The sequence below is a fragment of the Helicoverpa zea genome, chromosome 30, assembly GCF_022581195.2.
Source record: "Helicoverpa zea isolate HzStark_Cry1AcR chromosome 30, ilHelZeax1.1, whole genome shotgun sequence".
Classification (NCBI taxonomy): Eukaryota; Metazoa; Arthropoda; class Insecta; order Lepidoptera; family Noctuidae; genus Helicoverpa; species Helicoverpa zea.
Window position 1 is genome coordinate 3,036,822 of NC_061481.1, and position 15,618 is coordinate 3,052,439.

Here is a 15,618-nt window from a genome sequence, read left to right on the forward strand (position 1 = left end):
TCTGCAAATGATTTACGATTGCAATGTGATTGTAGAACAAACTACCGTATAGACCAAAATCACTAAAATGGCAGACCAATCGCAAACCAATAGAATGTCTATGGAATACGATTGGTCTTATATTGGTCTTATTATGTAGCAGAATGCCCGATATGGTTAAAACTGCTATTGCGATCATATTGCGAGTCAATTTCTATTCGATTTTGACATTATTAACTTAGGAGAATCGCGCCCCTGACCTCAACATAGTTGGAAAAAAACTCGGGAGATGAGATGACCGCGGCCTCTTCTCATACAGAGCCAACTGGAATGAATGAACAGCTACCGATTGTAGACTTAACTAATTAAAATACCTAATAATTTGACATCCAATTAAAAATTCCATCAACTTTGTCACACTCACAGTTTATTTTACGCTTGAAAATTGCATAATAATTGACCAATCTACTGCAATGAATCGCTTTAATACTTACTCTCTGATGTCGGGTGTGTTATGAAAAATACTGATTGAACACAAACAAAATGATTTGTTCGTGAAAATGATTTTAATTGATATGAAATTCTTTTTTATTATTATTGTTTTTGGTAAGTACCTACCTAATTAGCTTTTCCTGTTATTGTAAAATTGAGTGTATCTAATTCACAATAAAATGCGTAAAATCGAAATGACTGGAAATAATGTTACTCACTTGTGTTGGCCTAGTGGGTAAAGAACCAACCTCCTGAGTATGAGGACGTGGGTTCGATTCGAGGTCAGGCAAGTACCAATGCTACTTTTCTAAGTTTGTATGTACTTTCTAAGTATATCTTGGACACCAACGGCTGATAAAAAAAAGGTGAAGGAAAACATCTTGAGGAAACCTGGACTATAAAGTCTGAAATTACCAACCCGCATTGAGCAAGCGTGGTGATTAATGCTCAATCCTTCTCCGTGTGAGAGGAGGCCGCAGCCCAGCAGTGGGACGATAAAAAGGCTGTATCACTTGTGAGATGACGGCAGATAGATACGCATGAAAGAAGAAGCGAAGACAACAAATAAAATTAATATACGGACAAGATGATTAATTGAGTTATATGCTTCTATATTTCTAGCATACATAACTGAAGGCAAAGTGATAGTTCTACGGGATTATGATGAAGAACCTTTCTTTGTTGAACACGAAAATGAAGACAGAGAACCAAAAGCCTATAGTGTTTTCAGTCCAGACTCTAAACACAGGGCGAATCGACCTAAACCGAGACACGCGGTACTACATTACGGCAGACATATTTATCATTTAGACAGCTTTAAAGATCTCACAAAACTAAGATCCAAACTCGACAAAATAAATACTGATTACATCTCTAAAGGTTATATAGATTTAATTAACGAGCTTATAAAATCTAGTTATGAAAGAGAAACAGGAACGCAACAAAGTTCTGGACCAGAACTGTATATACTGTCAAAAAGACCAATAAGTTTTGAATGCAACGGTAAAAACTGCGAAGATGGCTATAGAAAGTCAAGCAGACAGCCAAATGAGGACGATTTAGCTTGGCATCACAAAAAAATGCCTCTAGGTTACCACAAAAGATTCAAAATCGTTGACAATGACAGCAATTTTAAGCGGCAGAAGAAAAAGATTTATAAATCATCGGAAGAGTCAAGGGAGACAAAGAAAAAGAAGTATTCCTCTGATTCCAGTTCTTCTGAAAGTAAAGAGAGTAAGGAATCGAATGAGAGTGGAGAGCATAGCGATAGTAACGATTCAAAAGAGAGTGGGGAAGAAAAAAGCAGTGAAGAATCGAAAGAAAGCAACGAAAGCAAACTAAAGAGCAGCGAAAGCAATGAAAAAAGCAGCGAAAGCTATGAACACAAAAAAAAGAAGAAGAGAAACCAAGATTCAAGCTCAAGAAGTTCAGAAGAAAGGTACACAACAAAACGACCGAAAAAATACGGCTCGCAATCAAACAGTGACGAGCGATGGAAAAAAGACGATTCGTCTTCTAAAAGCTATGAAGATTTCACGAAAAGAAATGACGATTCGGCAGAAGATAAACGCAAAACATTTGATAACGATGTTATTATACAAGGCAATAAGATTTATCATTCGAAAAATGATAAGCCGAAGAGGCACGGAAAACATGAGAAGGACACACGAAGGAGGCTACAGCACTTTATGCCAAAAAGGTTCCATTGGAAAGCTTCGGAAATACATGATTTGGGTTACTATTGGTTTAATGGGCCAAAGGGACGGTATCCGGCGCCACAGCCGTTGAATTAAGAAGAAATAAAATTTATATATTATAGTTCCTACAATTTGTTTTAATTTGCAATTGCACTATACTAGTGTACTATTTAACTGTTACAGTAACTAAATCAAAACCAGTCGTGAAATTGGATCCCGTAAAATGGCTAAATAGGGGGGGGGGGGGGGATGTAGCAAGCCTTCTCGTAGAGCGTCACCTATGCTCGGGCCCTCCCCGTGAGTAGCGGCATACTCGTATGCCGTGAAACCGATTGCTACACTACACTACGATGACAAGTCAGAGAATTCGCAGCTTTGGCGATCAACATTGAAGGGTTCTCACAGGAAAAGGCGGATATACTCTCCGACCTATATCGAAACACGCAGTGTGATATCTTATGCGTGCAAGAAACCCATCGAGATGCCAACCAGAGCCGTCCACACATACTCGGACTATAGCTAAATGGTAAGTCGCCGTTAGTTAGGAATGATGTTGCTGTGCTGTGCCCTAACAGGGTCCATAATATGTACCTAGCTTTAGGCCCCTTGTAACATCATTGTAACATTATGGTATGCAAACACGGCAGTATATTGCGAAAAATGGACTCGGTGAGTAAATCGTGCGAGAAGCGCGAGAGAGACTTTGGCTGCACGTTTGTCTTCCAATCTTCCAATCCGGTAGGAACTCCATAGATATACAAAATAATAAAACGTCAAATATAATGTTTAATAAATTTTATTATCATGTAAATATTCAAGTGCTTAAAAATAAATTTAGTTCCCTTTATTTTACAATTTTATTTGTTAGCTATTAATTTAATTGTACACTATAATTTCAAGCTAGTTTTTTTTCGCCTTTAGTCTATTTGGGGACAGTTGTATTCAGATAATTGCAGTCAAAATAACACAAATAAGTTTTCTTAGGCTTACAGTGAGTTGCACCATATAACGATAACTATAATATATAACTATAACGATAACCGAACCATTTTCAGTTGTCAAATCGCCGTGACCAATGGGCGGCAAGTATACGGCTGGTTATGGTTTGGTTATCGTTATAGTTAAACGGTGCAACTCACCCTTACCCAAAGTATTTTTTGTCGTTAAAGCTCTTTTTTAAAATGGATGATTGAATTTCTTATATCTGGCATCAGTTATCGTGTATTTATTTATTTGGCTGCCAAGCCGTAGGTAGATTTTAGTAGGTACCTATTTTATCCGACTGCGCAGTCAGCTCAGTGAAAAATACAGAAAATATTGTATTCAGTACATTTGGGAATTAATCCCAAACGTGAATCAAAATGCTTAATCCTTCTCCGTGTGAGTGGAGGCCTGTGCCCAGCAGTGGGACGATAAAAAGGCTGTAACAGTGAATCAAAAGGCAGTAATGTACAGTAAACTGCACATTAGTGGTAACTGTCATGCTTCTTAACTCAATAGTAAATAAGTACGATTTTCCTATAAAACTATTACCACTGACCTGAAGTTGACTGTACATGTATTTCATAATTTTTCGTAGTGTCTGTCTAGTCCCCAAATACACAATAAATTCAACTATTAAGACTAGACTAGAAAAAATAGGAATATTTTTTTACCAAACTTTTTATACAATTTTAAAAATAATTATCAATTATTATAAATATTAATTAACAATTCCTTTCTCTAATGGAAAACTTTGCAGCTTACGGCCGTTCTCAATATTCTATCTATCTCTTGTTTTACCTAATAGACATAGGAATTTAGCCGCTGCCGCCGACATTAGCCGCTCACAATTATGAGGCTGAATGCACCAAAAACACTCTCTTTCTCTCGTACGTATTTAACGTACGAGAGAAAGAGAAGCCTGTTGACACGACGTTCATAACGTTCGTAACATGCATACACATTAATAGCTGTAAAATGAGTTGAGTAATCAAAAATAAAAATGAAACAAGTTCTGTATTTACATATGGACTCGTTAATGTTATTTTTATCAATGTACGTTGATAAGTAATACATTTATTTTTGCCGGAAGATCAATTTAGTTTTTATCAATGAAGTTCAAGATTAAAATATATTTTTTTCGGCGTCAAAATATGTAAAGCTATGGAAAAAAATTGATTGCGACAAGCCAATTTCGGCATTCAGCGCCTTAACATCAAATTCCTATCTAAGCCTATAAGCAAAACTAATATAATTCCTAGTAAGCAAAACAATAGATAGATAGAATATTGAAACGAGGCTTAATGGAAGTCTTTCAACTATACGATGGCTATATACCTATTATAACTTTAGGTACCTCAATGTTTAATATTATAAGCGTATTATAACAATCGATTTTACTTATAAAACTTATAATTATGTTTGGTATTCATGACTTTTTCCGTAGATATTTTGCCCTTAATGTTTCATTAAAAAAGTTAATATTGACTGTTCTTAGCAGGTAGGTACATTTTTCATCATATAACTTTGCCTCTCTGAAATTATCTACAAATCACTTCACGATAGTCAAAATTCTGTGAACAAAACACTAACGGTGAGTTGCACCATTTATAAATGTAACGATAACCGAACCATTTTCAGTTGTCAAATCGCCGATGTGACCAATGGGTGGCAATTATACGGCTGGTTATGCATTGGTTATCTTTAAAGTTAAATGGTGCAACTCACTATAAATATTACGCATGCGTGAGGCATTAAAATGGCAGACTAGGATCAAAGTTATTTGATGAAAACTCTAATTACGCAAGTGATCGCCAAAATAAATGGGATAAGAATGATGGGATAATGAGTGCCGACCAACTGACATTCTTACCAGCAGTACCTAACATACTCCATTTGAGTAGGTAGGCCACTTGACTAAAGGTACCTTAACAATCTTGATAGGACTTTTAACACAACTACATATTAAAGAAATAAACTAATGTTTTGATAAATCAATTGATATTATTGTATTTGCACTGATTTTTTGCCATGTTCTATTTTTAAATTGAGTTTTTAAATAAAAAGTCCAATCATATTGTTTACCTTAAGGTGCTCCCATTTTCAGTAATTTTGTCGTAAGTTAATATGAATCGCCAAGAGAAGTTTTAATTTGTTTTTAATTTTTCATAAACTCTCTAATTTGAGTTTTGAGTCTCTGCTAATTTCACGTGTATCGCCGTAAACTTCGTCAGATTGTTGTAACACACATACAAACCTCCTCGTTTTCGGGGAGTCGGTTAAAATATCGCCATATAGGTAGTAGAACCTGATATTTATTTATCTTTTCTCAAACAAAGTTTAATTTTTCTCAAGAATTTTACAATCTTTTTTCAGGATTTTTTATTACGCATATACATTTAATTAATATTCTAAATCTTCTAGCAATCTTAATTATATTATACTCTTGAATAAAGGCGAATATCATAAGACGGGGATGTCCCATTAGAATATACCTACTAAATGCTATAAGGGTGGGTTCTATCATTTAACTATAACGATAACGAAACCGTAATTAGACGCCGCCAATTAGTCAAATCACGATTTCAAGGCTGGTTTGGTTATCGTTATACAGAGTGTGTTGTAGCTAATCACATTAAATAAAATACGTTAATATACTAGTAAATATATGTCGATTAAAAAAAAAACAAACAAAGTTAATAGAATAGAAATGTGCCAGAATTAGAACAAAACATTGAAAACTGACAGCTGTCAACTGGTCAAAACAGCCGATACTTGTAACTCTGTTTTACACATGATGTTGTAAATTATAAAAACGAAAAATGACTCCTGTGGCCAAACCACTGAACGGATTAGGTTATTTTTTTTTACAATTCGCCATAGAATATCATACAGTATTTGTGATAGGATTGAATGTGATTAGATACGACACACACGATATGTAGTTAGTCAAATGGTGCAACCCACCCTCGATATCGTACCTCCATATTAAAATAAAATATAGTCTAGTTTTTGTAGGTATTTTTGAATCGCAATTTCTTTTTCCTCCATTAATAGTGATTTGTTCACGTATAAAAATGTGTACTCTTCGGCGCGAGTCCACTGCTAACATATTTTAGGAAAAAATAAAAACGAACTTTATAAGTTAGAACAAGGCGCCACCACTTTTCTTCAGCCGTAAGGTGATAAAAAAAGATGGAAAACAACGAAAAAAACACAAAAAATGGTGAAAATAATATAATAATTCCACTGGAAAGTAACAACAAAAAAATATCAACAATCTACGCGAGATAATAAAGTATTTATAAAGTATACATTCCATATTTATTTATAATCTATTGCATTTCGCGCCAAAAACTGCAATTCTGACGTTTGACATTTGACATCTCACAGTGCCTAGTGTGAATTTTGCAAGTCAACTTTTTCGATGCGTATCTAGTGACTTTTTTTTAAACTAATAAGTCCGTCTTTCAGATAACCCTAAAATAATGGACACGATTTTTTTCTTTTCTCTCACAAACAAATAACAACGAACATACAACATGATTGAATTTTGTGTTATGTCACTTTTGAGCATAAATTTTACATAATAAACGTTACATCTTAGTAAATACTAATGGCCTTACTACAAAAACTTTAACCACTGTTTTACACTTGTCTAAAAAAAAGTGGCTCCAAAATGAACCATATGTCAACGTCATAATTTGACATTTTTTTAGACAAGTCTTAAACTGACGTTAAAAAGTTTTTGTGGCAAGACGGTTAATGTTTTGTTAAAATAAAAAATACTTTCCCAATATTGTTTACCAATATAAAAGGCGGACTAATTAGAAACATTACTTTTGAACAAAATCTGTACGAACTAATGCGTAACGATTCAAATGGCTAACTTCAGAGTTGCAAAATTATTTGGCGTGAACTGTACAATATTACAAATAATCATTTTGGAGATTACAGCTTAAAAATGTTTTGTGATATTTGAATGGAAACGAGAATTTACTAAATCACTTGAGAAATACATTATTATGAATTACAAAATAGTTTTACAGTCCACTTTATTGAGTAATCTTTGCGACTTATTGATTAGTTCAAAATAAAAATATGTAGTTTTCTGCGATTTCCCAAGTTAATTTTTAAGCTGTAAAAACAAATAATATTAAAAAAATATCTACAACATAGGGAAATAATACTCTTGAGAATGGCAACAACGTACATTGAAAAGGAACTCGACTCCTTTTAGAGATTCCTTTAAAATTAGGCTGGCAACATTGTTTTAAAAAAAAAGTTTCGATACCGAATATTTATTTTATTTATATATTTCTAGCAAAGGCGTGAATTATAAAATTGAATATAGATTAAGTAAGCTATTTCTGATTTTGGTTTCTTTAAAATACCGGAGGTTAAACCTGGTGGGGTAGAAACGAAAATAAAACAAGCAAATCTACAGTAAAAATTAAAAAAAAAAAACAATATTATTACCTAAGTCCTTTTCACCCTACGCAAACCGTGTGATAATTATTAACAAATCTAGCTATTTATTTATTTTTTAAATTATATTCTATTCACAAAGTCAACCATACCAGGAAAATTGTAGACGCTAGCGAGTCAACCTACCCGAATCTGACAAATTTTACCAATCGAACATCAACCTTCCTTTATTGTGATTACGTTGAAAATCTATTGAAGAAATTCGTCAGTTTTTAGTAGCTTGATATGCTGGCGTCTTTACAAACTATAAGGGAAAATTCATATATGACGAAAAATGCGTATCGTAAATGTATGATCGTTTAACGCATCATCGGTTAGGCCGTGTCCAAACTGACTGTCGCCGCCGAAAGTGAGCGAACGGTACGCAGTCTATTGTATTTCCATACATATTCACTTTTTCGTTCAAATCTAACCGACGCGACGGTACGTTACGCTATGCATAGGCGTTGACATTTCGGCGGCTGATTGTCAGTTTGGCTTAAACGCAGCCTAAGGTGTGAATGATGCCTGCCGGGGCTGCGGGTTGTTCGCGCGAGTTACCGTGGCGCTGGTACATAAAACGCCTACGACGGAACACGACGGTTTTTAGTCAATAAGAGTCTGACACCCCCTCACCGCTGCTAACCCACAGCGGGAGGGGACATTTGATGATTTTTTGACGTCGTTAAAAAAAAAAGGTGTGAATGATTGAATGTTTTCATCGTATATTTGTCTGTTTTGGCGTATAATACGCGACGCATATTCCGTCAGATAAGAATCTTCCCTTAAGGTTCTTTCATTAATTACGTAAATAAATATTGTTGCACGTCAAATTGGGTAGTCTCGCAATATTAGAAAATACAAAGTTAGGTATTATTTTTAAGTGTGTTTGGTGAAATATAACTTAATGTACTGGTCAGGAACAGAGGTGGCTAAGACCCACAAAGGGTTGTAGAGTCAACGGAAATAAGTATACTGGAAACTGATCATCAGTGTTAGTTGGCTAATGAATAGCTCTTGGCCAAGTCAAAGCCATCGCTCGACCATAAGTTTAAGCAACGCTTGGCGGTCTGTGGATGAGTGACCATCTTGTCATGACAAGTTCTTCCGTGTTTTGGAAGGCACGGTAAACTGTAGGTCCCGGCTGTCATATTAAATCTTTGGCAGTCGTTACGGGTAGTCAGAAGCCAGAAAGTCTGACAACCAGTCTTAGCAAGGCGTGTTGTGTTGCCCGGGTAACTGGGTTGAGGAGGTCAGCTAGGCAGTCGCGCCTTGTAAACACTGGTACTCAGCTGGAGTCGGTTGGACTGGAAGCAGACCCCAACATAGTTGGGAAAAGGCTCGGTAGATGGCTGGTTAGTATATCAGAAGAATTTGACAATATGAAGTCGATTTATGATGTCATAACAAGATACTAAGTTATATTTAAAAACACATTTAAGAAATAAATACCTCCAGACACTTCCTGTACGTTTTCCCATTTATATCCATTTTAATTTTCACATTATTTTGATCATATATTTTCTTTTAAACACACAAATCATCAATCAATATAATTTGTTCAGGATTTTATTAATTATCAATTAATTTTATAATATATTAAATAATGACGTCTCAGCCAAAGCGTTTTCTATTTTTTTTTTCATTAACAATATTTAATTTTATCACTTATTTTGGATAAATTTAGGCAAAAAATATCTCATGGTTTTACTATAGTAGATTTGCGGCCGATTCATCTGTTGATTTACTTACTAATAGCCAGTTTCTTCATCAAAAGTAAAAGCCAAAGTAAAAGTAAAAGTAACGGTCAAATTCGTTTTTTCTCGATTTTATCTATTAGTTTTGCTGTTACTTTAACCTTGAAAAAACGAATTTGACGGTTACTTTTACTTTATGACATTACTTTGGCTTTACTTTTCATGAAGAAACTGGCTGTAAACAAACTTACAAATTCCTATCTCTAGTAAGTAAACAACAGTTAGGTAGAGTATTGGGACCAGCTATAGATTATTACAGAAAATTATAAAAGAAAATCAACATAACATGACTATTGTTTTATTTTATGAATTTATATAGGGTGACTGGTAAATTAGTGACCGAATCTTTAACATGTGTTTCTACTCATGATTAAAAACAAATTTACCAAAGAAACTTATTTTAAATGCTCATTAGTACAGTTTCAAACATCTATTATGTAATTGTGATTAAACTAATGAGGATAAAAAAAAGTTTCTTTCATCAAGTATTCAAGTACAGTTTACTAATTATGTCACCCTATTTGTGCTTCTGTAAAAAGTCCTACTCAATATTCCTTCAGTTGAGCTCGTTCTCAAATGTAGGCTTTGCATATACAAAGACAGAAAAAATATTACTATATAATCTACGATAGTAAAACCAGAGAGAGCTATATCACTTCAACATTTTAAAATTTAACTAATAATCATATCATAATTATATAAATACAAATTGTCTTTTAAACAGCCGTTTATAAGTTAATTCCAAAATCCCTATGGCGGTTATGTACTAGATATTTAACATAAATAACTATTTTAGTGCAATGACAAATAAATTGAACATCTTTGGCAGTCGTTACGGGTAGTCAGAAGCCAGTAAGTCTGACACCAGTCTAACCAAGGGGTATCGGGTTGCCCGGGTAACTGGGTTGAGGAGGTCAGATAGGCAGTCGCTCTGTGTGGCACACTGGTACTCAGCTGCATCCGGTTAGACTGGAAGCCGACCCCAACATAGTTGGGAAAAGGCTAGGCAGATGATGAGAGCAGCGTCAAATAATTTTGCAACCCTGAAGTAAGCCATTTAACACCATGCACGCAGTAGTGTTTTGTTCATAATTTTTAGACTATTGTGAAGTCAATAGTAGCCAACTTCGGACAAGCAAAGCTTCTCGACAATATCTATACGAACATATACGCAACGAGTTAAAAGGCTAACTTCAGGATTGCAAAGATATTTGACTCGAGCTTTGGTTCTACAGTCTATACTTCCTTTGAGTAGGCTAGTAACTAAAGATCAGACAATCTTGATATTATGACTTTTTATTTAGAAACTCACGTTTAAAAATATTATGCCGCTTTATCCAATAAATAATATGTACTTGATCAATTGAATCATTATTTTAAGCAGCAGTTTTATTTGTTTAATATTGTATTTGTGTAAAAAGTCCTATCAAGATTGTTTGCCTTCAGTTAAGTGAATACTCAAATGGAGTAGAGTATATTTTAAAACTCCCTATTTTAAGTTCTATACCTTAAACGTGCCAAAATAACACTATTACATCTTCATAAAATATCTTTGCTACTCTGAAGTTAGCAATTTAATGCCTCTCGCATGCGCAGTAGTATTTTGTTCGTACATTTTAACTATATCGAGTGACTTCTCCGTGTGAGAGGAGGCCTGTGCCCAGCAGTGGGACGATAAAAAGGCTGTTACAGTAACAGAACTCACTAGTAACCAACTTCAGAAAGATAAAGTTATATGACTTGGAACTGTTCAGACGTAAACCTGCCTCAATCTGTCAAATTTCTTCAATAGATTTTCAACCTTATCACAATAGTTGAAGGTTTATGTTCGATTGGTAAAATTTGACAGATTCGGATAGTTAACCTGCTGGCATTTGCACTAAGTTGCCATTGGTAAAATGTATTTTGAAAACCGTAATATTCATTTAGAAAACATCTTGCACATAGTAAGTTTAATTTACTAACTATATCAAGTACATTACCGCCATTTTGAAAAAAAAAACACACACATCATAGACAATTAAAACTAAATAATTGGTCGATGTATTGTAACGCTAAAATAAAATTATCTGGCAACACTGCAATTCAATTTTAATTATAACCTTCAAAATTACACAATTCATTATTTTATTAATAATATTCGTAATATGTCCGTATTTAGTTTATAATTGCAAATATTTAAATTAATTCATTGTTTCATTTATATTATAAATTTTCGCTAAAAACGCATACACACTTAAAATAGTACAAATTTCACAATATTATTGATTTTAACAGCTGGGTAATTAAAAACTACTATAATAAGTGAAATTTCTACCATTTTGAATGAAATTAAAATGGCTTTTCAACACCCGCAAGAGGAAACTATTTTACAAAGGAATTATTTAAACTTAGGAACAAAAATATATTTTCACACTTACACGTAAGTGCATTAACAGAGAATCGAACCGGCTACCTTTAGGTAAAAAACCGTCCTTCCCCTTGCAGTCAAAATCCAAAGCAAATGAAAGCGTCAAAATCCAAAAAAAAAACCTCTTAGTATTAAAAAAATACTCAAATTTTCTTACATCACATTGAATTTTTTAAAGTGGCAACACTGTTCAGTCTTTTTGGTAGAAAACCCAGTTTAGTAGTGCTTGCAACACCATGGCTAACACGAATCCTCCGAAGAGGTCCCATGAATGGCTGGATGTAGGGACCCGGCCTACATTTAGAGGTCTGTTCGAGGCCGCTTGTCTCTGGGCTTCGCTGATAGTTTCAACCGACTTGGATAGGCGTTCTATCGCTAGAGTTTGTTCTCTTAATGCCGTGTCTATGGCGTATAGACTTTGTTTTAATGTCCGTCTGTAAAAGAAAAACATTTATTAATATCGAGTATTGTGAAATGTATGTATGGATGAACGTTTGTTCTAATTTTACTTAAAAACACAAGGATTTTGATGAAATTAGGCAGTAACATAGGATGTCGTTACGGGTAGTTAGAAGCCAGTAAGTCAAAAAACCAGTCTGAAGAAGGCGTATCATGTTGCCTGGGTAACCGGGTCAGATAGGCAGTCGCTCCATGTGTTACACTGGTACTCCGCTGCATCTGTTAGGCCTCTGCCTCGAATTTTGCGGGCAGCGGGGCGGCAGCGGCGGCGGCGCGGGAGCGGCAGGATCTTACGCGTATATTCATATGGACCGGCCCTCGAATACAGCGGCGCGGGAGCGACGCGGCGGCGGGCAACGAGCGGTGCGCTCCAGTCAAGCGGTGACCGCCCGCGTTGGGCGTCTGCATTGTAGGCATAGTGTTATACATTTTTTTTGTGACGTATCAAAATGTGTTCGGACGTGCAAGAGCTAATTATTTCGGCCATCTTTGAGAGGACACCCATATGGAACAGCAAACACAACAGAACACAACACTACACTGCTATAGTGCCGCGCGATCTGCCCGCTAGTTTCGAGAACAGGTATGCGTTGCCCGCCCCGCTCCCGCGCCGCCGCCGCTGCCGCCCCGCTGCCCGCAAAATTCGAGGCCTTAAGGCTGGGACTGGACGAATAGTATCTTCCCAGTATATAAACCGCACTATAGACTTTCATTGTAGTACATACATACAATTTCTGAGTACTCATAAATGTATTAGTGGAAGATCCGACCTCACATCGACCTTCACCGACTTGATAATAGAATAAAATATACTTTATGACAAATTTCATAATTTAGAAAATATATTAAAAATAGGTTGTCTAAAAAAATCCTGGACAGACTATTTTTAAATAATTTTTTAAAAATAATTTTTAACTAAATTTTGTGACGTTAAGATAATAAGAAATATTTTATTCTCACTTAAAGTATAAAGCTTATAGAATGTGCAGCCATTGGGTTGTCTATTATTTACCTGGACAAACTGCTCGGTTATCTGTCAAGTATATATAAAATAGTCTGTCCAGGATTTTTTTAGACAATCTATTTTTAATATATTTTCTAAATTATGAAATTTGTCATAAAGTATATTTTATTCTATTATCAAGTCGGTGAAGGTCGATGTAAGGTCGGATCTTAGACCATATTCAAAAATACTAAAGGATATTTTTTGACGTGATAACGTCTTATATTTCGATACCACCCGAAGTAATTCATGAAAAGTCCGTAACGTCGGATATCGAAGCACACTTGACATAGTAAGACTCATCAGAAAATATTCTATTATGAAAAAGACGTTATCGCATAAAAACTTCGTTCGTATACTGACTTTACAGACAACCATTTTTTTAAATATTGTAACGACATATTTAAACTAATTGATCCATTAAATACTGTCATAAAACAAACATTTTAATACGACTAATTACATACAGTAATGAACCATTAACAATGAGGGTCTTCTCAATTTTTTCTGCCACAGGGTGGCGCCACGTATGCGTCAGGTCCAAACAGCTGTCAAATAGTATGGAATTGTAGGGTCCGAACTTATTGTTTATTGAAATTCTGTTATATTGGAAGTGTTATTGATTTTATTATGGACTACGGTCAGAATAAGGTTTCCGAACTAAAAATTGAGCTAAGAGAGAGGGTGCAAAAGTCACTAGTACTAAGGAAAAGCTTGTTGAAAAATTTGTTAACACAATATGATTTAGTTTTTTTTATTTACTCAACCGCAATAGTAAAACAATAATGCAGTGCTTTAATTATAAAATAATAAAAAAACACTAAAATCGTTCACTATTCATAGTAAATATAAGCACTTTGACAGTTACCTGGACCTGACGACTCGGTGCTGCCACCTCGTGGACGCCATTTTAGAAAACCCTCATTAACGTCCCATTATAATCCCATACAAACAATACAAATACTATCTACAACTATCGAAAAAAATCTAAAAAAGAAATATCTAGACGTATTCAAACCGACTAACGACTATTATTCTCACGTGAAATTTCTGTTCTTCTGATCTGTGCGGCTGTCGTCTGACTTGGTGACGTGTTTCGAAATGTCAGACGAGGGTCTGCCTTTCATGTCTATCCTGCGAAATGGGGGGAGTGGGGGAATTGGCTTTTAGGAGGGGATGATGGCTAAGATTTCTGGAGTTACGGTGGGATTTTGGTGTTTTTTAACACTGGTTTTTAACACCGTTTAAAGAGTATGGCTAAATTACCCCAGTAAAATAAGTAAAACTAAGTTAATTAACGTTTAGAAATGAATTTGGAACTAATGGTAAACTGCTGTTTTCAGTCAATAGATCAAGGTATTTTTAACCTTCCTATAGAATTAAAAATGCAAAACTAACTCTGTCTGTTTGCCGGGCTTTCACGCTAAAAGTAATGTACGGATTAAAACAAAATTTGGTACTTTGTCGCCTAAGAAAAGACATAGACTTCTTTTGCCCAGGTGTAGGAAGTAATTCCAACACAAAATCCATATCTTACACTAGAAATTACATAATGGACCAGACATTCTACAATCATCAATAGAATTTAATACTTATCCAATCGTTATAAAGCACAAATTTCAATGCAGTTCCATAGGAAACATATTTCAATACAGCTCCAGTAACAGCTAGGTGCATTGAAAAATGTACCTTATGAAGATGGGGATAAGAACTAAATTGCATTGCAAGTGACATTACAATAGTTGTGAGGTTACGAACCCCGACACTCGGTCCTGAGAAGGTGGTTCTTTCTCTTCAGTGTCTCGCCGGCGTGGTACTCTGGTTAACATTATAATATTTTTAAAGACTATAAGTAAGGAAAGAGCTCGTGGCTCGTGGCTAAGTCAAAGCCGCACAGTTCGCTTGAGTTAAGCAACGCTTGGCGCGGTCAATCCGCGAATGAGTGACCAATGACCATCTTATCATGACGAGTTCTTCCGTGTTTCGGAAGGCACGATAAACTGTACGTCCCGGCGGGCATTTGAACATCTTTGGCAGTCGTTACGGGTAGTCAGAAGCCAGTAAGTCCGACAGCAGTCTTACTAAGGGGTATTGGGTTGCCCGGGTAAACTGGGTTGAGGAGGTCAGATAGGCAGTCGCTCCTTGAAAACTCCGGTTATCAGTTGCATCCGGTTAGACTGGAAGCCGACCCCAACATAGTTCAAACACTGGTACTCAGCTGCACCAGAATTGACTGTAAGCCGACCCCAACATAGTTCGGAAAAGGCTCGGGAGATGAAGATTGTATTTACTTCGATTACTTAAAACAGATACCAAAAATTAAAACTGGGAATAGGACATAAGGATAGGTAAAACACATAGGACAGGATCAAA

General features: G+C 35.4%; 2 protein-coding genes across 5 annotated transcripts in view; one reads left to right on the top strand and one right to left on the bottom strand.

The window, feature by feature from the left end:
- Positions 1-665: 665 nt before the first annotated feature.
- On the top strand, positions 666-2,264 carry LOC124644378. Its single transcript, XM_047183690.1, has 2 exons — positions 666-702; positions 1,093-2,264. The coding sequence occupies exons 1-2, from the start codon at positions 666-668 to the stop codon at positions 2,262-2,264; spliced, it is 1,209 nt and encodes a 402-aa protein (XP_047039646.1).
- A 6,905-nt stretch (positions 2,265-9,169) lies between these two features.
- The window catches only part of LOC124644401 (oxysterol-binding protein-related protein 8), a 75,100-nt gene continuing 68,651 nt past the window's right edge, over positions 9,170-15,618 (bottom strand). For all 4 annotated transcript variants that reach the window (XM_047183727.1, XM_047183726.1, XM_047183728.1 and 1 more), the window contains one exon: positions 9,170-12,217. In XM_047183727.1, the coding sequence (XP_047039683.1) occupies positions 11,974-12,217 (244 nt within the window). In that variant the 3' untranslated portion in view covers positions 9,170-11,973. The remainder of the gene's footprint in view (positions 12,218-15,618) is intronic.

Bases quoted from the DNA above. Each gene is read 5' to 3' on its own strand.
- LOC124644378 (XM_047183690.1), top strand. From the start codon at position 666: ATGACTGGAAATAATGTTACTCACTTGTGTTGGCCTA. The intron at 703-1,092 runs GTGGGTAAAGAA...CTATATTTCTAG, and splicing joins TACTCACTTGTGTTGGCCTA to CATACATAACTGAAGGCAAA.